This window comes from Aquarana catesbeiana, linkage group LG13 (genome assembly GCF_042186555.1).
Source record: "Aquarana catesbeiana isolate 2022-GZ linkage group LG13, ASM4218655v1, whole genome shotgun sequence".
Classification (NCBI taxonomy): domain Eukaryota; kingdom Metazoa; phylum Chordata; class Amphibia; order Anura; family Ranidae; genus Aquarana; species Aquarana catesbeiana.
Genome location: NC_133336.1, coordinates 6,994,981 through 7,022,583, shown reverse-complemented (window position 1 = coordinate 7,022,583; position 27,603 = coordinate 6,994,981). Strand labels below are relative to the sequence as shown.

Below are 27,603 nucleotides of genomic sequence, written 5' to 3'. Positions count from 1 at the left end.
TGGTGAGGAGGAGACTAGGGGGTGGTCATATTTGGTGGAGGGGTGATTCACATGTTGTCATCATTTATGGGAAGGAGATGAACAGATGGTCATCACTGGTGGAAGGCAGAGTCAGAGATGTTCTTCACTGATGTGGAGGTAAATAACAAGTGGTCATTATTAGTGAGAACTTGGGATTCATATGTGGTCACCGATGGTGGGGAGAGGAGTCATGGGTACTTTATTCATTTAAGTGGAAGGATTGTGAATGCTTATTAGTTCATGAAGGATCCCAGGAACTTATCAGTCCAATTTTCCTATAAGAAAACTGCTATTTGGAGAAAACTTCTATTTCACATAACAGGTTTCCTTTACAATGGACTGACAACTTCACTGTTAATCCCAGAGAGACAAACCTCCCACTGTTTTTTGTCAATGTCCAAAGTTTCAGTCATGTTTGTTGGGTCGGGTCATTATGACCTCACAGTGTATCTGATTAGCACTTTTTCATGGACGATATAAGTTTCAGACTCACAAAATGTTGGGTTTTTGAAGAGGACAAGTGAACAGACTTATAACAGTAGGTAATACTTTATTTTGTTCTATTTTATTTTGATAGATAGTTAAATTATTAGATAAAGAAATAGATAGATAGATAGATAGATAGATAGATATTCTGCCCCATCGTAGGTGTCAATGGAAGGAATTCTGCCCCATTGTTGGTGTCAGTGGGAAGACTAGTGCCCCATCGTTGGTGTCAATGGAAGGAATTCTGCCACACCTACGATGGGGCAGAATTCCTTCCATTGACACCAATGATGGGGTACTGTTCCTCCCACTGACATCAATGATGGGGCAATATTCCTCCCACTCACACCACTGATGGGGCACTAGCCTTCCCGCTGAAACCAATGATGGGGCAGAATTCCTTCCACTAACACCAACAATGCAAGGAATTCTGCTCCATTGTTGGTGTCAGTGGAAGGAATTCTGCCCCGTCGTTGGTGTCAGTGGGAGGAATAGTGCCCCATCATTGGTGTCAGTGGGAGGAATAGTGCCCCATCATTGGTGTCAGTGGGAGGAATAGTGCCCCATCATTGGTGTCAGTGGATGGAATAGTGCCCCATCATTGGTGTCAGTGGATGGAATAGTGCCCCATCATTGGTGTCAGTGGATGGAATAGTGCCCCATCATTGGTGTCAGTGGATGGAATAGTGCTCCAAGGGCTGGATAAAGACAAGCAAAGAGCCACATCCGGCTCCCGGGCCGCAGTTTGGAGACCGCTGCTATAGACTAAGAATAATTCTTCCCTGTGAGTGCCGGATGTGAAGATTTAATCTGGTTTATGATCCAGATCTTTAAATAGTTTTTATATTATGTTGGTATTAGGTTAACTATGTGTAATGGGTTTTGGGTAATGTCAGAAAAAGTGGTGTAATATTTGCTTTTATGGTAGTTTTATGTTATTTTTCAGTTGGTGTTATTGATTCTATGTAGTATTTGAATAGGACGGAATGGTTTATTACAGTATAGTATTCATTTTGTTTTATTTGGTATTAATTGCTGATATTAGTCATTTATTGCTGTTACTGTGTGTTGTTTCCGTTCGTTATTGTGATTGTGTGTTCATTCAATGTAAATGTATCTTAGTCATTTCCCTTTGGGATTATTAAAGCCTTCTGAATCTGATTCAGTCAGCTGTGCTCCATTTATCTTTGTCGACTCTGCCGCTCTCCGATGTCCTCCGCCGCTTACCGGTAGCGGCGGAGGCGATCAGATCCTTGTCCTTGCTGGGTATGGAGACAAGTGAGGGGAAGACGGCACCCACCCATCTCCATACCATTGCAGGGCAGAAGCGACGTCAAAACGTCACTTCCACCCATAGCTCTTAAAGGGCCATTTTAAAAAAAAAAGTTTTTTCAAATGACATTTTTTTTTTTTATTGCATTTTAGTGTAAATATGAGATCTGAGGTGCTTTTTTTCTATTACAAGGGATGTTTACATTCCTTGTAATAGGAATAAAAGTGACAAATTTTTTTTTTAAAGAACACTGTAAAAATAAAAAATAAAAGGTAAAATAAATAAGAAAATTTTTTTTTTTAATGCACCCCGTCCCGCTGAGCTCGTGTGCAGAAGCAACCTGTAGAATTTTTTAAACATCGCCTATGGAGATTTTTAAGGGTCAAAGTTTGTCGCCATTCCACAAGCGGGCGCAATTTTGAAGCGTGACATGTTGGGTATCAATTTACTCAGCGTAACATTATCTTTCACAATATATAAAAAAATTGGGCTAACTTTACTGTTTATTATTTATTTTTTACTATTTTTTATTTCAAAAAAGTGTATTTTTTTCCCAAAAAAAGTGCACTTGTAAGACCGCTGCTCAAATACGCTGTGACAGAAAGTATTGCAATGACCGCCATTTTTTTCTCTAGGGTGTTAGAAAAAAATGTATAATGTTTGGTGTTCAAAAAAAACAGTTTTTAACTTGTAAACAACAAATCTCAGAAAGAGGCTCGGTTCCACTCCTAAAATTATTTTAGCATTTTTCAGCTGCATTAAAAATGATTAATAAAATTTGGAAATGTATTTTTTTTTACTCACCTCTTAATGCCTGTTGCTAGGGGGTACCTCGTAATCTGCTTCCTTACTCACCTCGACTGCTTACGTCACTTCCCTCGGCGCCGGACGGAAGATCACCTCTCCCCCCTCCCTCTAGGCAATCATTTGGGACATGTCACAGGTCTCAGATGATTGCGTGGCCAGTCACGGCGCGCAGAGCCGCTTGCGCATGCGCAGTGGGTGCCCGGCTGTGAGGCCACAGACAGGTGCCCACAGTTACAATGCCGGTGCCGCCGATCGGAGGGGGAGATGAGCGGGGCTTCGACCCCCCTGCATCGCTGGACCCTGGGACAGGTAAGTGTCCGATTATTAATGGTCAGCAGCTGCAGTATTTGTAGCTGCTGACTTTACTTTTTTTTTTTAAGCGGAACTCCGCTTTAAGTGGTTAAAGTGGTTCTAAAAGCAGAAGATTTTTGACCTTATTGCAGTCTCTGCATTAAGGTTAAAAAAAAACTTTCTGTGCACCTCCCTCTGCCAGCCCCCCCCTTATACTCACCAGAGCCCAATCTCGATCCACTGCTGTGCCTGAGAACAGGGTCTCTCTCCGCTCTCTCCCTCCTCGCAGGGCATTGGATTCTACTGCTGTCAATCAAACCCTGTGATAAAGGAGCGGGGCCATGCCGTGCTAACTACTACCCTAAAGCAGTTTTACTGCTACGGGGCGACAGCTGTGCGCTGGATCATGTAAATATTTGTGATGGGTCCCACACAGTGCCAGTCGGTGCCCACCAGTGCTGCTAATCAGTGTCCACCAGTGCTGCTAATCAGTGTCTAATCAGTGTCCACCAGTGCTGCTAATCAGTGTCCACCAGTGCTGCTAATCAGTGTCCACCAGTGCTACTAATCAGTAGCCAAAAACTAAATTTAGCAAAACAGTAGCTCTGGGGAGCTCTAGAGCAGCAAGAATTCCATCTTCAAACCTGGGCCTTGAACCTGGTAACAACTCTAATGCCCCGTACACACGGTCGGATTTTCCGATGGAAAATGTGTGATAGGACCTTGTTGTCGGAAATTCCGACTGTGTGTGGGCTCCATCACACATTTTCCATAGGAATTTCCGACACACAAAGTTTGAGAGCTTGCTATAAAATTTTCCGACAACAAAATCTGTTGTCGGAATTTCCGATCGTGTGTACACAAATCCGACGCACAAAGTGCCACGCATGCTAAGAATAAATAAAGAGATGAAAGCTATTGGCTACTGCCCCGTTTATAGTCCCGACGTACGTGTTTTACGTCACCGCGTTCAGAACGATTGGATTTTCCGACAACTTTGTGTGACCGTGTGTATGCAAGACAAGTTTGAGCCAACATCCGTCGGAAAAAATCCATGGATTTTGTTGTCAGAATGTCCGATCAATGTCCGATCGTGTGTACAGGGCGTTAAACAAGTATTTATTTTACACAGGTGAAACGGGTGTGAAAGAAAGATGAAGATTCTTCTTCTTCTCCAGTTGTTCATCTCGCTGATCCTTGCGACCGGCCCTTTGGAACAGAACCGAGGACAGAACAACGATGTTTTCGCTGCATTCCAGCGGTCAGAGATATCTGAAGCTCATATGGACTTTGCTGTGAACATGTATAAATTGGTATCATCTTCATTAATAAAAGCCCCATCAAACCTATTTTTTTCACCAGTAAGTGTCTACACAACCCTCTCCATGCTGGCTCTCGGAGCCCGATCGACAACTCGCCTGGAAATTCTACAAGGCATGGGCCTGAATGACACCAAGACAAACATACAGCTGCACGAGGACTATAGAAAGTTCCTTCAAGTGGTGAGCCAGAAAACCAAAGACGTGAAATTCAAACTTGGTAATGAGATCTTCATAAACAAGTTGGAAAATATTCTACCAGAATACCAACAGAATGTGACTTACTACTACAACGCCTCCATTCAAACCATCAGCTTCAGTGACCCTCAGAATGCTGAGAAAACAATCAATAAGTTTGTGAGCGACAGAACAGACAATAAGATTCAGAATTTGGTGGGTAACTTGGATCCTAAAACATTGATGGTTCTCCTAGATCATATGGTCTTTCAAGGTAAGTCCAATTTACTCTTGGCTATAGAAAGTGGATTTTGAAGCAACAGATGTAGCTAAAATAAAGAAACAGCAACCATAGGACTAACTTTTTACATAAAGTCTAACCCAGAAGGGCTTTATCTATCATAGGGCACTTAGGCCAGTCCCTAGGCCTATATGGTAAGGGGCCAACACCAGGCCTAAAATTTACAACTTATATTTTTTTTCTTTATGCTGTGTGCTTCAGCTGTCATTTGTGACTAATATTAACCACTTGACTTCCACACTATAGCTGAAAGACGGCTACAGTGCGGACCTCAAATGCCAGGAGGGTGTCCATGAACGTCCTCCTGTTCTCAGGACTCGGGCTGATCACAGATCAGGGTAAAGGGCCAATCACATCGGGCCTACGTGATCAGCTGTCAACTAATGAGGGTTGATCATGGAAGTAAACAGAAGCAGGTTACCACCTTTTTTTTCTTCATGCTGTCAGTGTGAAAAGAATAAAGCTGGTAACCGATCTCTGTTAGAGGGACATCGGTCCCCTAAATGCCCACCAGTGCTGCTAATCAGTGCCTTCCAGTGCTGCAAATCTATACCCACCATTGCCATCTATCAGTGCCCATCAGTGCTGCCAATCAGTGCCCATCAGTGCATCCAATTAGTGCCCATCAGTGCATCATCATCATCAGGGCCTCCCGATCAGTGCCACCTATCAGTGTCCATCAATGCTGCTAATCAGTGTCTTTCAGTGCTGCAAATCTATGCCCACCATTGCCATCTATCAGTGCCCATCAGTGCTACCAATCAGTGCATCATCATCATCAGGGCCTCCTGATCAGTGCCCACCAGTGCCGCCTATCAGTGCCCATTAGTGCTGCCAATCAGTGCCGATCAGCGCATCATTATTAGGGCCTCCCGATCAGTGCCCAGCAGTGCCGCCTATCAGTGCCCATCAGTGCTGCCAATCAGTGCCCATCAGTGCATCATCATCAGGGCCTCCCAATCAGTGCCACCAGTGCCGCCTATCAGTGCCACCTATCAGTACCCATCAGTGCCACCTATCAGTGCCTACCAGTGCCCATCGGTGCCACCTATCAGTGCAGCCTCATCAGTTCCTTTTCTGATCAGTGCCACCTATCAGTGCCCATCAGTGCTGCCAATCAGTGCCCATCAGTGCATCATCATCAGGGCCTCCCGATCAGTGCCACCAGTGCCGCCTATCAGTGCCCATCAGTGCCACCTATCAGTACCCATCAGTGCCGCCTATCAGTGCCTACCAGTGCCACCTATCAGTGCAGCCTCATCAGTTCCTTTTCTGATCAGTGCCACCTATCAGTGCCAATCAGTGCTGCCTATCAGTGACCATCAGTGTCTCGTCATCAGTGCCCATCAGTGTAGCCTATCAGTGCCCATCAGTGAAGGAGAAAAACTACCTGTTTTTAATGATAAAAAATTGGTTTTCGTACAGCGTTACATGACCGCGCAATTGTCATTCAAAGTGTGAGAGCGCTGAAAGCTGGAAATTGGCCAGGGCAGGAAGGGGGTAAAAGTGCCCGGTATGGAAGCGGTTTAAAAGAGAACTGTATAAGGAAGGAGATGTCAGGAACGCTGAGAAGATCCAAAAGGCTCTTCATGACACAAGACCTTCTCTCCTTTCTCTTGTTGGGTGGTGGATATGGTTACATATATAGTGACAAGCGCGCATCCTGACACAGTGTGTATTATACAGTGTGTGTAAATCCTTAGTGTTTTGAACCCATTAGGTGTGATATTGAATAATAAATATCCAAAATAATTTATGTGAAAAAAACTTATTGAAGAATTTGTTATAGTTCCGCTAAATATTGAATTACCATGCTCCAAACAATATTGTGAAAATAATAAAGTAAAAAATGTTGGTATAGTGACACCAGCCACAATGTTGCTAAAAAAACTTTTGGTCAGCAACAATGTAGCATCCACTCATTACTCAAAATAATATTGTGAATATCATATGGTGAAATATAGTGGTATAGTGACACCAGCCACAATGTTGCAAAAAGACTCTTTGGTCAGCAACAATGTAGTATTCACTCCACACCTCAAAAATAGTGCTAGAAAAAAATAGTCTGTCAGTGAGAACTTCTTCCCCCTGAATATCCTGTGTAAGGATTTAAACAATAAAAAAATATGTATTCAAACTCAGTCCTCATAGAAATATATATTATGCTGATGATGAAATAAATCTTCTACTGGAATACAGCGATGATCTTCCTATTCAGAAAATATAGTAGAAGAGGCCGCTTACCGGATCACACGGATCTCTGGTTAGGGAGATCAAACAAGCTTGTTGCATTAGCCTGCCGGCTTCCCTGATTATCACCTGGATGTCAGTTGTAGAATCTTCATCTACTTTACCCAATCCACAGAACAGGTATCCTCTGTTTTTGGTATACAGGATTTCACAACTCCAGAATGATTTTAAATCTTTGAATTATCCATAGTATAGCCAAACACCTCAGTGGGAACAAAGCGGGAGAAACTCCATAGTGAAGATGTGTATTTCAAAAAATGTATTTTAAAAAACTTTTTCACAGTCACTTCAACAAATTCCACTGCAGTTGATCACAGCAATGACACACAGCACTCTAGGAACCGCAAATCAACAACTTCAAAAGTGCACAGAAAACGGGAACCAGATAAAAAACAGCTAAAAAGTTCAACTGCAAATTTTAGCAGACATGCAGCGAGGGAGCAAACCGACTGACTGCATGGGGAGCTAGAGGCTGTGACGCCATCACGTTTTTTTAGTTTTTTTCCCCATGCAGTCAGTCGATTTGCTCCCTCGCTGCATGAAATTTGCAGTTGAACTTTTTAGCTGTTTTTTATCTGGTTCCCGTTTTCTGTGCACTTTTGAAGTTGTTGATTTGCGGTTCCTAGAGTGCTGTGTGTCATTGCTGTGATCAACTGCAGTGGAATTTGTTGAAGTGACTGTGAAAAAGTTTTTTAAAATACATTTTTTGAAATACACATCTTCACTAAGGATGAGCTCCGGCGTGTTCGCATACTGCTCGTGCCGATCCCGCCAGGAAGTTGGCACGGCGCAGCGCTAATCACAGGCAGTGAGACATTTCCCGATGTGTGGCTGCAGAGCTCGGGAAATGTCTCACTGCCTGTGATTAGCGCTGCGCTGACTTCCTGGCGGGATCGGCACGAGCAGTATGCGAACACGCCGGAGCTCATCCTTAATCTTCACTATGGAGTTTCTCCTGCTTTGTTCCCACTGAGGTGTTTGGCTATACTATGGATAATTCAAAGATTTAAAATCATTCTGGAGTCGTGGAAATCCTGTATACCAAAAACAGAGGATACCTGTTCTGTGGATTGGGTAAAGTGGATGAAGATTCTACAACTGACATCCAGGTGATAATCAGGGAAGCCGGCAGGCTAATGCAACAAGCTTGTTTGATCTCCCTAACCAGAGATCCATCTGATCCGGTAAGCTGCCTCTTCTACTATATTTTCTGAATAGGAAGATCATCGCTGTATTCCAGTAGAAGATTTGTTTCATCATCAGCATAATATATATTTCTATGAGGACTGAGTTTGAATACATATTTTTTTATTGTTTAAATCCTTACACAGGATATTCAGGGGGAAGAAGTTCTCACTGACAGACTATTTTTTTCTAGCACTATTTTTGAGGTGTGGAGTGAATACTACATTGTTGCTGACCAAAGAGTCTTTTTGCAACATTGTGGCTGGTGTCACTATACCACTATATTTCACCATATGATGTTCACAATATTATTTTGAGTAATGAGTGGATGCTACATTGTTGCTGACCAAAAGTTTTTTTAGCAACATTGTGGCTGGTGTCACTATACCAACATTTTTTACTTTATTATTTTCACAATATTGTTTGGAGCATGGTAATTCAATATTTAGCGGAACTATAACAAATTCTTCAATAAGTTTTTTTCACATAAATTATTTTGGATATTTATTATTCAATATCACACCTAATGGGTTCAAAACACTAAGGATTTACACACAATGTATAATACACACTGTGTCAGGATGCGCGCTTGTCACTATATATGTATTGTATTAGGGTCTTTTGTATTTTTTTGACTAACACTAGCAGCTGCACCTAAAATTTTATTTTATATAATTTGTCTGGTTAGCGCAAAAGTTCTTTTTTCTTTATATTTTTTGGTGGATATGGTTATTAGATCTCCTTTAATAAGCAGACTGCATGCAGGACAATAGTCAAATTTATCATTTGTTTCTACTAAAAAAGTCAAACAGAGCAGAGCTTATTTGGAAGGACATCATCATTCATGAGCGACTTGGGTGGCGTAAAGTCTAAACACAATCTTGTATACCAGTATACAGGAAAAGTAGAATGATTTGCCAAGCGTTCTATTTTGCTGACCCCGCCTGGCTACTTATAGACATAAGCTGACCATTGTTCTTTTCATATGATAACAGTCGGACCACAAAAAATGAATTTGTAGCCAATAAGAACACAAATATTTGTGCTACAACCACTCCTCAGAGCAATGAAGAGGCAGGATCTTCTGACAAGTGTTCTCAAAAACTGCTTCTCCGCCCACATCATGACAGACGGGCGGGAACCTCATTGTTCTGGGAGGACCTCATATGACGTCCTCCTCCCAAAGAACGCGCCTCGCACGACCGCTCCGGGCCTCACTCAGGCGCGATCCATCACCCGCTGCGTCCATCGGATACAGGGGATGACAGTTCACTATACCGTTCTGCTGCCAGCGTCATGTGATCGCTGTGACCAATCACAGCAGATTGCATGACAGTTGTAAACCTCGAATGACTTTCTTTCATGCCATTCATTGTATACAATTGTGTTGCTAGCTGTGATTGGTCACAGTGATCACATAGTACGGACAGGGCCAATAACAGACCATCTGTGCCATGTGATTAGCTGTGACCAATCACAGCTAATCACAATAATAGACAGCGTCTACCACTATCATTCAGTGAAAAATTTGCTTATAGAGGTGAAATTCACCTGCCTGATGAAGGGGTCCTGTGTGTCTCCAAAACGTTGCTTTCTGCTGTAATGATGAGATCACTGATTAGAGTTTTGCACCCATTTTTTGGAGATCCTGGCGTGCTGGCGGCATTACTTTCTCTGACTACATACGCCCCCCTCTTTAATTACGCAGCGTGACGCTGGCGGCAATCTATGGCTGCCTGTGGCTATTAACCACTTCAGCCCCCGGAAGAATTTACCCCCTTCCTGACCAGAGCACTTTTTGCGACTCGGCACTGCGTCGCTTTAACTGACAATTGCGCGGTCATGTGACGTTACACTATAAATATTGAAAATATATTCAGCGCTGACTAACAGAAGGACAAATTACACAATAAATGCTAGCAGACACTCAAAGGTAAATTCAACAACACCTCTCATAGATAAAAAATAGACAAACAGTGCTGCGCAAATATTAAATGTCCATATATAAATAGATGCATGAAGTGGAGCAAATAAAGTATAGAAGTAAGACCACCGGTGAGCACTCAAGATGACAGGAATAAATCCAGTGACTGTAGTCCCTTCACCACACATGGATGGCCCCTCATCTTAACAATTCGACCTGAGACAGGTCACACAGCTCATAACCATAAATAGATGGAACGGTCCAGGTGGTATTAGCCCCGTTTTGAACACTCATCGAAGTGGAGGAATGTCATGTATGCAATACAAAATAGCAAATATAGTGCTCTCTGCATAAACGTTTATTAAAAAGTAAAGGATAACATATACACTTACAAACACAGCACTCAGATCCGAGTGCCGGCGAGATAGCATGTAATCGTGTCACGTTGTACCCAAACAAAATTGACGTCCTTTTTTCCCCACAAATCGAGCTTTTTTTTGGTGGTATTTGATCGCATCTGCGGTTTTTATTTTTTGTGCTATAAACAAAAAAAAGAGCGACAATTTTGAAAAAAACGCATTATTTTTTACTTTTTGCTATAATAAATATCCCCCAAAAATATATAAAAAAACTATTTTTTTCCTCGGTTTAGGCCAATATGTATTCTTCTACATATTTTTGGTAAAAAAAAATTCCATAAGCATATATTGATTGGTTTGCACAAAAGTTATCGCATCTACAAAATAGGGATTAGATTTATAGCATTTTTATTATTATTTATTTATTTATTATTTATTTATTTTTTTACTAGTAATAGCAGCGATCAGCGATTTTTATCATGACTGCAACATTATGGCGGACAGATTGGACAATTTTGACACATTTTTGGGACCAATGGCATTAATATAGCGATCAATGCTATAAAATTGCATTGATTACTGTAAAAATGTCACTGGCAGTGAAGGGTTTAACACTAGGGGGCAGTGAAGGGGTTAACTGTGTTCCTTGGGAGGTGATTCTAACTGAAGGGGGAGGGGACTGACCGGAGGAAGTGACGGATCGTGGTTCCTAGCTAATAGTAACACACGATCTGTCACTCCTGTCAGAACAGGGAAGTGTGTCCTGGTCACGATTGCTCGTGGCCAGCAGTCATCGCGACCGTCAGCCACAAGCACCAGCACCCCCCGCTGTGCAGCGGGCGCATGCGCGCCTACACCTCCGGCAACACGTGCCTGCCATTCCGACCCCGCGAGCCGACGTATAGCTACGACAACTCGCGCAGGGGAGCCAACCTGCCACAGTATAACTGCGGCCGTTGGTTGGGAAGCGGTTAAACTGGTTGTAAACCCTAGAAAAAAAAAAAAACCTGCAAGACAAAGGCATAATGAGCTAGTATGCCTAGCATACTAGCTCACTATGAATTACTTACCTTAGATCGAAGCCACTGAAGCTGTCCTCGTACCCCACTCCAGCGTCCGACATTGCTCCCGGAGTTACTTCCAGGTATCGCGGGCTCCGGCGTTGTGATTGGCCAGAGCCACGATGCTGTCACTCCTGCGCATGCGCGCCAGAGCCACCAGGAACGGCACAGTCTAACTGAAGCAACGGCACGTTCAGTGCACATGTGCCGATGACGTCGGCACATGCAAATACAGGGGATATCTCCTAAACTGTTCAGGTTTAGGAGATATCCAGTGAAGCTACAGATAAGCCTAATTATAGGCTTACCTGTAGCAAAAAGTGGTTATAAAGGGTTTTCAACCACTTTAAGACCACACACGGGTGGAGCACACACCTTTCTCGCCTCCAGACCCCGACACATAGGCTGTTACAGTCTCCTTTCTAAGTTTTAAGGTAACACTTCCTTGGTTTTGGCTCATTCACCGGGTTCTTTTGCTATTTCCTCTTGTTCACACTCTATTTTGCTTGGGTATGTGGTTTGGTGCACTTTCCACCTGGCTTCTTGACACCATTACATGCCCCTTTATATTGTAGTCCTCTTATCCGCTTAAATGCAGCTTATTATATAAACATATTCATCCCATGTTTTCCTTCACAGAATATCAACTGCAACCTATATAAAGTCTGTACTAATATTTGAATTGGGGACCACACTATCACTCTTACTTTCTTTGGCCTCAGTGCGGCCATGATTTTGCGGCCTCAGCTCCCATGGGATGCCTGTTTTGCCACGGCGCCTTCAGTCGTGCATCACATTACAATTTGCTATATATCTATATCATATACAGGTAAGAGTGTTGGGGAATTTCTATCCCCCCTCTGCCCTGTGTCCCCCGTGTTTTAAACACCTGTTCATTCTGCCTTCCTGTTCTACTATAGATCTATTCCAATTGTTATTGCTCCTGACGAAACGCGTAGAGCCCCAGCCTTATGCTACACCATTGCAATCACGTTATTCTCAGATTCAATAACATGAATTTTATCATCAATTATTATCATTATTAACATCATTATTTTTATTATGAATTGAAACTTTTAATATACTATCCATGAATGTATCTATTATTATTACTGTGAATTATGTTTAATAAACTGTTAAGGTGTTACTATTGTTTATCATGTTATTTTCAATTATACAGTGTATATTTCTTTGGAATTACCATCATGTGATTGCACACCTTATTACCTAGCCGTGCTTCATACAAAGTCTCACCCAACCCCCTTCTTTTAATCTACATACGGTTCCAGCCGGTGGTCGCTTCAGCACCCACTTGCAAATACAGCCATCTCTACAGGAATGTGTGCGTTGGGAATATTGCGTTGGATGCTTTTAAAATCCTTCTGTCCTGATATAGAACACCTGAGGTGGTACATCACCTACATTCTTCACTTTCCTATCTCTGCTGGCATTGTGGCAAGGAAAAAGGTACCCATTGTAATATCTTTTTGGCAATGTGAGCTTATAACCCCCTTCTGGAAAATGGTGATTAGGGATGAGCTTCGTGTTCGAGTCGAACCCATGTTCGACTCAAACATCGGCTGTTCGATCGTTCGTCGAATTGCGAACGATATGGGCCGTTCGCGCCAAATTCGTGTGGCGCGTCACGGCCCATAATTCACTGCGGCATCGCAGTGCATTGTTTGCTGATTGGCCAAGCATGCACTATGACCCGCATGCTTGGCCAATCACAGCGCCGCCTTAACAGAGAGCCGTAATTGGCCAAAGCCAAGGAGGCTTTGGCCAATTATGGCTCAGGGGATTTAGTACACGCTCCACACTATATAAGGCCGCCTCCAAAATGCTAATGATTGTGACACACCTCTCTCCTCCACCCCCTCCTCTTCTTCTTCCTCCATGGCCTCTTCCTCGGAACCAGCGGTGCTCCGTAGTCGTTCAAGGGGCTACGCAAGTACGCAGGCCAAAAGATGCCATGCGGTGCTTGAGCTGGTGTGCTTGGGGGACAGGAGCCACACTGGGGCAGAGGTTCTGTCAGCTCTGCAGGGGCAGGTTCAGAGGTGGTTGACGCCACGCCAACTTAAGGCAGGAATGGTGGTTTGCGACAATGGCACCAACCTCATCTCTGCCCTCCGACAGGGACAAATGACCCATGTGCCCTGTTTGGCGCACGTCCTTAACTTGGTGGTGCAGCGGTTCTTGGGCAGGTACCCGGGCTTACAGAATGTCCTGAGGCAGGCCAGGAAAGTCTGTGTGCATTTCCGCCGGTCATATAATGCCAGTGCTCGGCTGACGGACCTCCAAAAGGAGTTTAACCTGCCCAAGAACCGCCTAATCTGTGACATGCCCACCAGGTGGAACTCAACGTTGGCCATGCTGCAGCGGCTGCACACGCAGCAGAGGGCCATCAATGAGTACCTGTGCGACTATGGCACCAGGACAGGGTCAGGGGAGCTTGTTTTTTTTCCCCACGCCAGTGGGCCATGATCAGGGATGCATGCACTGTCCTGTCACCATTTGAGGAGGCCACGAGGATGGTGAGCAGTGACAGTGCATGCATCAGTGACACTGTCCCCCTTGTCCACCTGTTGGAGCACACGCTGCGTGGAATAATGGACAGGGCACTTGAGGCAGAACAGAGGCAGGAAGAGGAGGACTTCCTTAGCTCTCAAGGCCCCCTTTATCCAGACAGTGTTCCTGCGTGCCCGCCGATCACACAGGAAGAGGACGAGGAGGAGGAGGAGGAGGAGGAGGAAGATTGTGTCAGTATGGAGGTGGAGCCTGGCACTCAGCATCAGCAGCAGTCTTTAAGGGATCAGTCCCAAGAAACACATGGACTTGTACGTGGCTGGGAGGAGGTGGCTGCGGACCATGTCGTTCTTAGTGACCCAGAGGACTCCGGACCGAATGCCTCAGCAAACCTACGCTACATGGCCTCCCTGATCCTGCAAAGCCTGCGTAAGGATCCTCGTATTCGTGGTATCAAGGAGAAGGACCAATACTGGCTGGCAACCCTCCTTGATCCACGTTACAAGGGTAAGGTTGCGGACCTTATCTTGCCATCGCAGAGGGAGCAGAGGATGAAACATCTTCGGGAGGCCTTGCAGAAAGGTCTGTGCAACGCGTTCCCAGAGACTGGGAGGTTACAAACTCCTGTTTCTGGACAACGTGTTGCTGAGGCTTCGGTCAGTCAAAGAAGGAGCGGTGGAGAAGGTGGCCGTCTGACCGATGCGTTCAGACAATTTTTTGGTCCGCAGCCCCAAGGTATGATCGGTTCCAGCAACCATCGCCAGCGTCTGTTTTACATGGTGCAGGAATACCTAGGGGCAAGATCAGACTTGGACACCTTTCCCACCGAAAATCCTCTGGGTTACTGGGTCTTGAGGATGGATCACTGGCCAGAGCTTGCACAGTATGCAATTGAGCTACTGGCCTGTCCTGCATCCAGCGTTCTTTCGGAACGCACATTCAGTGCTGCTGGAGGCGTGGTAACCGATCACAGGGTGCGTCTGTCCACTGACTCGGTCGATCGACTGACCTTCATAAAAATGAATCAGTCTTGGATCACCACCAGCTACCAAGCACCTGATGCTGATGTAACCGAATAATTTTTTTTGAAATCTCAGATTCCTTCAAAGACTGCCTATGCTGATGCTGAGTGACTATCCCTGAGTAATTATCCTCTTCCTCCTCAATCATAACGCTGATAGCTTGTAAGAACATTTTTGGTTCTGGGCGCCACCACCAGTGCCTAAGGCACAATTTTTCAGCCCCTGTTTAACAGGGGCGTGTAATTACAATTTTTGATGTAATACTTTGCAGCAGGGCTCGTTCCTGCATTCCAACTAGAGTGTCTGTGAGGGGTTGCAGTGTTGTGGCACCAGCACCAGTGCCTAAGGCCCATTTTTTCTGCCCCTGTTTAACAGGGGCGTGTAATTACAATTTTTGATGCAATACTTTGCAGCAGGGCTCGTTCCTGCGTTCCAACTAGAGTGTCTGTGAGGGGTTGCAGTGTTGTGGCACCAGCACCAGTGCCTAAGGCCCATTTTTTCTGCCCCTGTTTAACAGGGGCGTGTAATTACAATTTTTGATGCAATACTTTGCAGCAGGGCTCGTTCCTGCGTTCCAACTAGAGTGTCTGTGAGGGGTTGCAGTGTTGTGGCACCAGCACCAGTGCCTAAGGCCCATTTTTTCTGCCCCTGTTTAACAGGGGCGTGTAATTACAATTTTTGATGCAATACTTTGCAGCAGGGCTCGTTCCTGCGTTCCAACTAGAGTGTCTGTGAGGGGTTGCAGTGTTGTGGCACCAGCACCAGTGCCTAAGGCCCATTTTTTCTGCCCCTGTTTAACAGGGGCGTGTAATTACAATTTTTGATGCAATACTTTGCAGCAGGGCTCGTTCCTGCGTTCCAACTAGAGTGTCTGTGAGGGGTTGCAGTGTTGTGGCACCAGCACCAGTGCCTAAGGCCCATTTTTTCTGCCCCTGTTTAACAGGGGCGTGTAATTACAATTTTTGATGCAATACTTTGCAGCAGGGCTCGTTCCTGCGTTCCAACTAGAGTGTCTGTGAGGGGTTGCAGTGTTGTGGCACCAGCACCAGTGCCTAAGGCCTAATTTTTCAGCTCCTGTTCAACAGGGGCATGTAATTACAATTCTTGATCTAATATTTCACAGCAGGGCCCTGTGAGGGCTTACAGTGTTGTGGCCACAGCAACACCTAAGGCCCAAATTTCTGCTGAGTATATAGGGCAGGACCCTACTTTCAAACAACTAACTTACAAACGACTCCTACTTGCAAACGGAAGGAGACAACAGGAAGTGAGATGAAATCTACCCCTAGGAAGGGAAATTCTCTCCTGTAAGAGTTAATATGGGAAAAACATTTCTCCTTTCCACTGATGCTTTCCAATCCATTGGGACAAAAAGTGAGGTGAAATCTTCTGAAGAGGAGGAAAGACAGCAAAACAAATGTCACAGGGGTGATAACCCTTCCCTATGTTTTCCAAAAAGCTTAAAAAAGATTTTTTGGCTGGAGCTAAACACTTTAAAAATGTACCCGTTCAAAATTACAAAGAGATTCTACTTAACAACAAACCTACAGTCCCTGTCTTGTTTGCACCGCCTGTATACTGCTGTTCAGAGTATATAGGGCCTGGTGGCCCCACACCTTTCCTTATTTTAATTTGGGTGCGGGGTTCCCCTTAATATCCATACAAGACCCAAAGGGCCTGGTAATGGACTGGGGGGTACCCATGCCGTTTGTCTCACTGATTTTCATCCATATTGCCAGGACCCAACATTACATTAAACCCGCAAGCAGTTTTAAATGAGATTTTTTCCTTTAAAAATGACATTTGGTGCAGGGACTGTTCTAAACACGGGAAACACGCGTCACTTTACAGGCATACTATAGACACCCCTCAGGTACGATATTTAAAGGAATATTTCACTTTTTTTTTTTTTTTACTTTAAGCATCATTAAAATCACTGCTCCCGAAAAAACGGCCATTTTTAAAAGTTTTTTTTGCATTGATACATGTCCCCTGGGGTAGGACCCGGGTCCCCAAACCCTTTTTAGGACAATACCATGCAAATTAGTTTTTAAAATGAGCACTTTTGATTTTGAACGTTCGAGTCCCATAGACGTCAATGGGGTTCTAACGTTCGTGCGAACTTTCGGTCCGTTCGCAGGTTCTGGTGCGAACCGAACCGGGGGGGTGTTCGGCTCATCCCTAATGGTGATGTCTCTCATCCAGCCGCTGTTTGAAATATCACTTCCTTTAGACCCACTGGGCCTCCCATTTCCTAGCATTGGTAAACTTTCAAACAAATTAACCTCATACATATTATTAACAGCCAAGAAAACTATCCCCGATACATTGGTTATCTTCGACACCCCCTAGCCCAAGCCAAGTTTCAAGTTTTACACACCATTTCAGAGATTCAGAGAATGGAGTATATGACTACTTTGGTTGGTGATTCCGTGGCCCAATTCAACAGGATATGGGATCCCTGGGACCAATCTGAGTATGGTGCCCTTCCTGTGTCTTCTTGAAGTTTGGGTCTAAGGTGACATCCCCTGAGGATGACTCCTCTTCTTTCCATGACCCCACTTTATTGCAATTAACCCCTGGTGTATCCTTATAGGGTATATAGTCTGCTCCCTTATTCTATGTCAACTATTTTTTCCTTTCCCTCATTATGTATACAGTGCCTTGAAAAAGTATTCATACCCCCTTTTTTTTCACATTTTGTCATGTTACAACCAAAAACTTAAATGTATTTTATTGGGATTTTATGTGATAGACCAACACAAAGTGTCACATAATTGTGAAGTGGAAGGAAAATTATAAATGACACAAATAAATATGTGAAAAATGTGGGGGGGGCATTTGTATTCAGCCCCCCTGAGTCAATACTTTGTAGAACCCCCTTTCACTGCAATTACAGCTGCAAGTTTTTTTGGGGGTGTCTCTACCAGCTTTGCACATCTAGAGAGGGACATTTTTTGCCCATTCTTCTTTGCAAAATATCTCAAGCTCTGTCAGATTGGATGGAGAGCGTCTGTGAACAGCAATTTTCAAGTCTCGCCACAGATTCTCAATGTGATTTAGGTCTGGACTGTGACTGGGCCATTCTAACACATGAATATGCTTTGATGTAAACCATTCCATTGTAGCTCTGGCTGGATGTTTCGGGTCGTTGTCCTGCTGGAAGGTGAACCTCCGCCCCAGTCTCAAGTCTTCTGCAGACTCTAACAGGTTTTCTTCTAAGATTGTCCTGTATTTGGCTCCATCCATCTTCCCATCAACCCTGACCAGCTTCCCTGTCCCTGCTGAAGAAAAGCATCCCCACCACATGATGCTACCACCACCATGTTTCACGGTGGGGATGGTGTGTTCAGGGTGATGTGCAGTGTTAGTTTCCCCCACACATAGTGTTTTACTTTTAGGCCAAAAAGTTGAATTTTGGTCTCATGTGACCAGATCACCTTCTTCCACATGTTTGCTGTGTCCTCCACATGGCTTCTCACAAACTACAAACAGGACTTCTTATGACTTTCTTTCACCAATGTCTTTCTTCTTGTCACTCTTCCATAAAGGGCAGATTTGTGGAGAACACGACTAATAGTTGTCCTGTGGACAGATTCTCCCACCTGAGCTGTGGATCTCTGCAGCTCCTCCAGAGTTACCATGGACCTCTTGGCTCTTCTCTGATGAATGCTCTCCTTGCCCGGCTGGTCAGTTTAGATGGATGGCCATGTCTTGGTAGGTTTGCAGTTGTGCCATACTCTTTCCATTTTCCGATGATGGATTGAACAGAGCTCCGTGAGATGTTCAAAGCTTGGGAGATTTTTTTATAACCTGACCCTGCTTTATACTTCCCCACAACTTTATCCCTGACCTGTCTGGTGTGTTCCTTGGCCTTCATGATGCTGTTTGTTCACTAAGGTTCTCTAACAAACTTCTGAGGGCTTCAAAGAACAGCTGTATTTATACTGAGATTAAATTACACACAGATGGACTCTATTTATGAATTAGGTGACTTCTGAAAGCAATTGGTTCCACTAGATTTTAGTTAGGGGTATCAGAGTAAAGGGGGCTGAATACAAATGCACATCACATTTTTTTTAGATATTTATTTGTAACATTTATCATTTCCCTTCCACTTCACAATTATGTGCCACTTTGTGTTGGTCTATCACATAAAATCCCAATAAAATACATTTACGTTTTTGGTTGTAACATGAGAACATGTGGAAAATTTCAAGGGATATGAATACTTTTTGAAGGCACTGTACGTTTATGATCTACTTATTACATATAAACGAGTTCTCTGTCTTGTTCTATAACTCGTTTTTTCTATTGAAATCTCCCCATTATATTGTTTCCTCTTTTTTTTTCCTCCTATGCATATTTTGCATTGCTTGAATACCTTCAATAAAAATACAATTTAAAAAAAAAAAAAGAGAAAACCGTAAAACATAAAATCCAATAATGCCAAACCACTATAGTTTACCTCCAAAGAAACCATTTTTTTTTTCTCTCTTCAGCAAAATGGGAATCAGAATTTGACCCACATAATACAGAGGAGAGAAGCTTCACGGTAAATGAGAATACATCGGTTTTAGTGCCAATGATGTACCGGCGGGGATTGTATAAGACGTACAAGGACAAAGAGTTGGAATGCGATATGGTAGAAGTGCCGTACGCCGGTAAAGTATCCCTCCTCATCATCGTACCGCAACTGGGTGATCTCCGCATGGTGGAAAAAAACCTGACCCGGCAGAGGATTAAACAATACTTTAGTTCAAAGAAAACCAGGTATACATGAGAGCTGCTTACAACAGAATTCCAGTTTTAACACTGTTAGAGGTATCAGCCATATTATCATACAAGCGGCAATGTGCAACGTGATGATAACTGGATGAATGAAGGATAAACTGACAATAATTCCAGGATGGTAAAAGGGTCTGCCATAAGCACAGAACAATATATAACAGGCAATGCAGCTATTGCAGTAACAGGAGCAATTTCCACTAAGGATGCTAGGTGGCAGGACAGTACCAAATAACTGATTTGTATCGAATGGAGGAAAGGGAAGAATAACTGACATACACAGTACAGTTCAGTCTAGGACAAATGCAATGACTGGAGGTCTCCTGGGGGGGCGGTAACACCTCTCTCCCAAGGAGGTTGGCTGCAGCTGGTAGCCCAGGTGGTCAGCTGAAGGGATCTAGGAGCAAGCTCCACAGGGGGAAGGCAAGACAAGTCACTTGTCAGAATGTTCTGGTGGCAGAATAATGGGGCGTACACACGGTCAGACTTTTCGACCGGACTGGTCTGGCGGACGCCGACGGACCAAATCCGGCGGACAATCCGATCGTGTGTGGGCTTCACCGGACCTTCAGCGGACTTTACCAGTCTCAAATCTGACGGACTTTAGATTTGGAACATGCTTAAAATCTTTACGTCGTAACTCCGCCGGACCCAGAAATCCGCTCGTCTTTATGCTAATCCGATGGACATAAACCGACGCTTGGACAGCTATTGGCTACTGGCTATCAACTTCCTTATTTTAGTCCGGTGTACGTCATCACATACGAATCCATCGGACTTTGGTGTGATCGTGTGTAGGCAAGTCCATTTGTTAGAAAGTCCGTCGGAAGTCCGTCAAATGTCCGTCGAAAGTCCGCTGGAAAGTCTGTCTGACCAGTCCATTCTAAAAGTCCGCCCGTGTGTACGCGGCATAAGTCCTAGGAAGGGGTGAAGTCTGGGGGGGGGGGGCTGGAAAAACAATACGCCAGAGCCAGCTAGCATAGTGCCCACCATAGTGACTGGGTCATAAAGCGGAGCTCCACCCAAAAGGGGAAGTTATGTTTTAACCACTTAAGGGCCGAGCTTCTTTCTGAGATTTGGTGTTTACAAGTTAAAAACTGTTTTTTTTTTGCTAGAAAATTACTTAGAACCCCCAAACATTATATATTTTTTCTAACACCCTAGAGAATAAAATGGCGATCGTTGCAATACTTTCTGTCACACCGTATTTGCGCAGCGGTCTTATAAGAGCCCTTTCTTTGGAAAAAATACACTTTTTTGAATTTAAAAAATAAGACAACAGTAAAGTTAGCCTAATTTTTTTTTATATTGTGAAAGATAATGTTTAAGCCGAGTAAATTGATGCCCAAAATGTCACGCTTCAAAATTGCGCCCCTGCTCGTGGAATGGCGACAAACTTTTACCCTTAAAAATCTCCATAGGCGATGTTTAAAAAATTCTATAGGTTGCATGTTTTGAGTTACAGAGGAGGTCTAGGGCTAGAATTATTGCGCTCGCTCTACCGATCGTGACGTTACCTCACATGTGTGGTTTGAATACCGTTTTCATATGCGAGCGCTGCTCACCCGTGTGTTCGCTTCTGCACGTGAGCTCGGCGGAATGGGACGCGTTTACATTTTTTTTCCCTCTCATTTATTTTACCTTTTATTTTTTATTTTTACACTGTTCTTTTTAAAAAAAATTGTGTCACTTTTATTCCTATTACAAGGAATGTAACCATGTAATAGAAAAAAAGCATGACAGGATCTCTTAAATATGAGATCTGGGGTCAAAAAGACCTCAGATCTCATATTTTCACTGAAATGAAATAAAAAAAAAATGAAATGTGGTTTAAAAAAAATAATAAAACAAAAATTTCCCTTTTAAGAGCTATGGGCGGAAGTGATGTTTTGACGTTGCTTCTGCCCTGCAATGGTATGGAGATGGGTGGGAGCCATATTCCCCTCACATGTCTCCATACCAAGCCAGGGAGCATACCCGATCGCCTCCGCCGCTACCAACGGCTCCGGTAAGCAGTGGAGGGCACCAGAGAGCGGCGGGAGGGGGGGGCCTCTCTCCCGCTGCTGATTAAAGTGATCTCACGGTGAATCCGCCACAGAGGCCACTTTTATCGGAAAGCGGACCGCTCACTGAAGAAGAGGATACCAGGGTTATGGCAGCTAGCTGCTGCCATAACAACGATATCCCTCTTCAAAGTGCCAACGTATATCGGCGTGAACTGGTCCAGAAGTGGTTTTAAGGACTTGTTCCCTGAACAATTGGTACTTTTGAGGAGCGGAGGGGAGCAGGTTCCTGATTTTGACAGGTACTCGCTTCTCACTTCTGTCCTGAGCGCAGCGGCGGTCGGAAACTGAAGTTCTCCTCCCTCCCCCTGCAGTCTTCTGGGGTACTGACAGGTCCCAGAGGACTGCATCCACCATTCATGATGCGCAGCATGACTCGCGTATGCGCAGTGGGCACCCAGCTGTGAAGCCGCAAGCTGTCACAGCCGGGTGGCCATAGTGATAATGCCGGGGACCGAAGACAGTGGGTGAGACAGAGTGGGGTGAGCACACCACTGGATCGTGGGACAGGTGAGTGGCTGTTTTTAAAAGGCAGCAGCTACAGTTTTTGTTTTTTTACACAGGTGACTGGAACTCCTCTTTAAGATGTAGTTGCATGCTCAGGCACTGGGAACAAAGATAGAAGACTCAACATCTGGTGGCAACTCACATGCCCTGTTACTGTTGTCCTGTCAGGCTTGGACTCTCTACTAGGGTGACCAGATGTTTCTGGAAAGAGTCCCTGATTTTTTGGGACTATCCCTATCAAAAGAATGTCCCCTTTTATTTCCAGTGCTCCCCATTGTCCCTGATTGCAGTTTTGTTTCCTCCTTCCTGCTCTCTGCACCTCTAGTTTTCCCCTGCTTTTCTGTGCTCCCCGTTTTGTATATATAGTATATAATTAGTTGTTAGGCTTCTGTTTGTTAGTTATTAGTCAAGTATTCTGTCACTGGGTTTTTTGGTTCCCGTTCACTTATATTGTTATGTTTGTTGTGTACTGGTGTTTGGATGGGTTGTGTTGCACTGTAAACAAATCTCACTTACAGCATACACACTCTGGTCCCAAATTCCTGAGTGTAGCCACACAGATCTGGCCATCCCTGCTGCTGATTCCTGACATAACACTGGAGCGAGAAGACCTAAATACCCTCCCAGCAGCCAGCATCAGGTGGAAACTGATTACTGGGGTCTGCAGGCTGCTGGGTGACACCTGCTGGTGGACAGTGGAATTATAACCCTCCAATCAGGGAACCACAGTGCCACCAGCAGGTGATCCAGGTCCTGACATTATCTCAGTTCTCCTTGAAGTCAGCTTTAACCCCTGAAATGAAATCAGATCAGTTTCAGAATTCTGATTGGTTAATTGGGATTGCTGTTGTACATACTTTTCACCTTATTGAGAAAGCTTGGTATAGTTAGGATTGGTAATACAGACACTGATGCATATCTTCCTCCACAGTTTATTGGACCTCTACATACCCAAAGTATCCTTCAATACCCCGGTCAATGTGCAATTTGGGTTGTTAAGTATGGGCATGGCAAGAATATTCAGTAGTGACAATGCTGACTTTTCCAGGATCTCAAAGAAATCAAGGATAAGAGTTTCAAAAGTAAGTATCTTTTTTTTTTTGGTCTTTAGATTTAGTATTTCAGTGAAAAAAGTCCTATACCTCTAATATAATAGTCCTATGACAAGAAAAGCCTCCTTCGGACACCATCATCTCTGTAGGTGCTGAGGACCAAATACATTTAAAGAAGACCTATACTGTGGAAGATTTCCCCAAAAACAGAGCAGAAAGAGGCAAAGGACTTATCACCAGTATTGGCTGCCATTCCTGATGACTGGTGATCTGATGACTGGTGATCTTATGACTGGAGATCTGATGACTGGTGATCTGGTGACTGGTGATCCGATGATTGGAGATCTAACGACTGGTGATCTGATGACTGGTGATCTGATGACTGGAGATCTGATGACTGGTGATCCAATGACTGGTGATCGGGTGACTGGAGATCTGATGACTGGAGATCTGATGACTGGTGATCCGATGACTGGTGATCGGATGACTGGTGATCTGATGACTGGAGATCTGATGACTGGTGATCTGATGACTGGTGATCCAATGACTGGTGATCGGGTGACTGGAGATCTGATGACTGGTGATCCGATGACTGGTGATCCAATGACTGGTGATCGGGTGACTGGTGATCTGATGACTGGTGATCTGATGACTGGTGATCTGATGACTGGAGATCAGATGAATGGTGATCCAATGACTGGTGATCTGATGACTGGTGATCCGATGACTGGTGATCCGATGACTGGAGATCTGATGACTGGTGATCTGATGACTGGATATCTGATGACTGGTGATCCGATGACTGATGATCCGATGACTGGTGATTGGTGACTGGTGATCTGACGACTGATGATCTGCTGACTGATGATCTGCTGACTGATGATCTGCTGACTGTTGATCTGATGACTGTTGATCTGATGACTGGTGATCTGATGACTGGTGATCCGACGACTGGTGATCCGATGACTGGTGATCTGGCGATCTGGTGAATGATGATCTGATGACTGATGATCTGATGATTGTTGGTCTGATGACTGGTGATTTGATGACTGGTGATCCGATGACTGGTGATCTGGTGATCTGGTAAATGATGATCTGATGACTGGAGATCTGGTGACTGGTGATCTGGTGACCGATGATCTGATGACTGGTGATCTGATGACTGGTGATCTGATGACTGGTGATCTGGTGATGGATGATCTGATGACTTGTGATCTGATGACTGGTGATCTGGTGACTGATTATCTGATGACTGGTGATCCAATGACTGGTGATCCGATGACTGGAGATCTGATGACTGGTGATCCAATGACTGGTGATCGGGTGACTGGTGATCTGACGACTGATGATCTGATGACTGATGGTCTGATGACTGATGGTCTGAAGATTGATGATCTGATGACTGGTGATCTGATGACTGATGGGTTAATGAATAAGACAACAAGAGGGGTAGAGGAAGCACTGATCCACAGAATGAATGATGTAGAAGTATAGAGATCCTTGCACTGCAGGTCCTCAGGTAAAGCTTCCTCTCCAACAACAGTGAGCAACAAAGCATGATCCCCAAATCTCACTCCAACTCTATTGGGACTAGTAGTCAGAGGTGGCAGTGCCTTAGACGAGGTAGCAGAAGAAAAGTGCCTAGGTACAGGAAGTGAATTGCTATTTTTAAGAGGAATTCAAAACATGAAGTGAAGATTGTGATCTCATCACCCTTACAGTACTTTCCACCTCTTCCAAAAAGAGAAAGCCTTGTACTCATTGAAAAAAATGCAAGGGCCTCTGTGATTGGCAGCAATGTCAGGAGCGCAATCCCCTGTGGTCAGCACATGTTATGGCAGTCACCTGTAGGAGGTGGCTTATTACCCGCAGGGGAAGAGAACTTACACAGAAACTGGTTGATACAGTAATGTATAGTAATGTGGTAATGTTGGGAGAACAGCAAAATCTGCAGACACTGCAACACCAGACCGGAACACTTACAATAAACCAAGCAAGGAGTACGGCGCACACAGTAGACACCTGACTGCATCCGACAGAGAAGGCAGCTGGAAGGCAGACCGGCAACGGGTCCCTTGGTTTAGGAAAAATAAACAAGAGACAGTGATGGTCCCTACTCTGTCCCTGCTCCACAGGAATCTGTCCCAATGCTATTCCCACTGTCCCTATAACTAGAGGGAGATCTGTCCCTGACCTACACACTATGCCAACCTAAAGGGGACCAGGCTTTTTGTAAGCGCTGCCCACATCAAAGATGGCCCCTAGATCATTTAGGGCAGCAGTGTCCAATCAGACAGCTGCTTCTCTGATGACACTTACAGAGGCCTCGAAGGAACCTGGTTTCCCCCTTGCCCTCCGCCCACCCTGAACAGCAGCCACTGAACAGTGCCATCCTTGCAGGGAGGCTAAACTACATCTGCCCACATGCCTGGCCCAGGACATAAGAGATCACAATGGTCACTGTAGTAATACTGACCACCACAGTGATTGTCAACTTCCTGGGGATCAACTTTAAGGTCTACTTTATTGGAATTAAAAGAACAAATAAATGAATATGAAAGTATTTTAGCTGAGTTCTTCTTTAACAGAAGCCCAGTGAAAATAAACTTTTAAGCAAACCAGTGTATTGATTATGCAGAGCACAGCAACAGGTTTATTTCAGAGGTGGTCCCACAACCAGAAAATTATCTTTCTTTGTTTACCACCATTTGTCTGCGAAGAGAAACAAGAAATGCTCTATAATTTTAGGATTTGAAGAACATGTGAGTCAATCCCCTTCCTCTCATTGACAGTGCTGGTGCTTGATGATTGGCAGATCATGCACTGAGTACCAACATATGGTGGCAAGGAAAGGGTCTTCAGCTCAGGTGGATTGGGCAGCTGGCAAGAGCGATGGGGGAGCAAAAGGGGAAGCGGCTACTCCCATGGGTATAACTTGGTTTGCACTTCATGGTTCATATCATCTGGCACAATGGTTGCAGGAGGTGTGCAGATCTTGGAGTGTAGACTCCCTACCACCAGAGGCCCAGGAAAAGAATAAAACCAAACTGGGCGGATTGAATATTTAAATACATTTCTTAGCTCTGTCATTTCACCCCCTCCTTCCCAGCAATGTGATATACAGATAGCCCTGGATCACCAGCCAGCCACCTGTAAAAGAAAACAGTCTTTATTGCTCTTTTAAAACAAGCAAAACAAAAACAGCTTTTCTTCAGCAAAGGACAAACAAACAGTCCATCATTCTGGTACATTGAAAACAACAGAATGGCTCACCACCAATATACCAGTCCCACACTAGAGTCTGGGGTTCCCGTCTGCTTTAGAGTACCACAAAGGCCACAGGAGCTCAGCAAAACAATGTCTCAGTTGGATGACAGTTCAAATTTTTAGCTGTGAACTACCCCACTTCATTGACACGTGCTGACTTCTTCTTGTTCCTTTTCAAGACTCTCTTGCAGGTGGGTTAAACCTTTTGGATCCAAATCCCTGTAATCAGGGTTTGGCGGTGCTTTGCAATCCAAAGTTTCTCTGAGCCTCTGAATTCCAGGTCCAAAATGAGGACTTACCAATACTGAGAGAACTGTAAATCGGTCCTCTTCTCTCCAACTGCCCTACCCCAAAACCCCTCAGCCCGCATGTGTGAGAACTCAAAAAAGTCTCTGAATTATCCTTTAAAGGGCCCACAACCTAAATAGTGGGACAATATATCTCCTGTCCAGGACTTATCCCTGGTATCCTGTATAATATATACTGTATATATAAACAGGGATTATAAGAGCTTAAAGGGTTTTTTAACATTTTGGGTAATTTAGTTCCTTTACTTTTTTTGTTGACAGATTTTACACCAGTCTTTTATGAGCATCGAAGAGAGAGGAACAGAGGTGCGTAGTGCAACTTCTGCTCAATTAAACTACGTCCTCCCAAGCCCCGAATTCAAAGTTGACCGTCCATTCCTTATGCTGGTCTACCATAAACCTACCGAAACCATTCTTGGGATGGGCCGATTCAAGGAGCCGCCTAGCAATAACCCTGGGCAAGGAGAATGAATGTAATAAAGCAGAAAATAAACTGCTATATAAAATGAAACCATTCTGCTCATAATAAAGCTAAAATATTCTGTTTTGTGTTTTTCTCTGTATCATATTCATGTTAACAACTGGGGGGAGATACAAGCCACTAAATGGGGAGCTT

At 44.3% G+C, this 27,603-nt stretch overlaps 1 protein-coding gene across 3 annotated transcripts; it reads left to right on the top strand.

The window, feature by feature from the left end:
- On the top strand, nt 1-27,516 carry LOC141117381 (serine protease inhibitor A6-like). 3 transcript variants are annotated; one of them, XM_073610226.1, is made up of 5 exons: nt 1-138; nt 4,011-4,648; nt 19,505-19,775; nt 23,292-23,442; nt 27,249-27,516. In XM_073610226.1, the coding sequence occupies exons 2-5, from the start codon at nt 4,033-4,035 to the stop codon at nt 27,456-27,458; spliced, it is 1,248 nt and encodes a 415-aa protein (XP_073466327.1). In that variant the 5' UTR covers nt 1-138; nt 4,011-4,032; the 3' UTR covers nt 27,459-27,516. The 3 variants fall into 3 exon arrangements, with proteins under 3 accessions (XP_073466327.1, XP_073466324.1, XP_073466325.1); XM_073610223.1 differs by lacking the exon at nt 1-138 and adding an exon at nt 429-559; XM_073610224.1 differs by lacking the exon at nt 1-138 and adding an exon at nt 447-563.
- Nucleotides 27,517-27,603: the final 87 nt, after the last annotated feature.

Coding starts and splice junctions, on each gene's coding strand:
- LOC141117381 (XM_073610226.1), top strand. CDS start 4,033: ATGAAGATTCTTCTTCTTCTCCAGTTGTTCATCTCGCTGATCCTTGCG. Junction 19,776..23,291: donor TTTAGTTCAAAGAAAACCAG/GTATACATGAGA, acceptor CTTCCTCCACAG/TTTATTGGACCTCTACATAC. Junction 23,443..27,248: donor CAAGGATAAGAGTTTCAAAA/GTAAGTATCTTT, acceptor TTTTGTTGACAG/ATTTTACACCAGTCTTTTAT.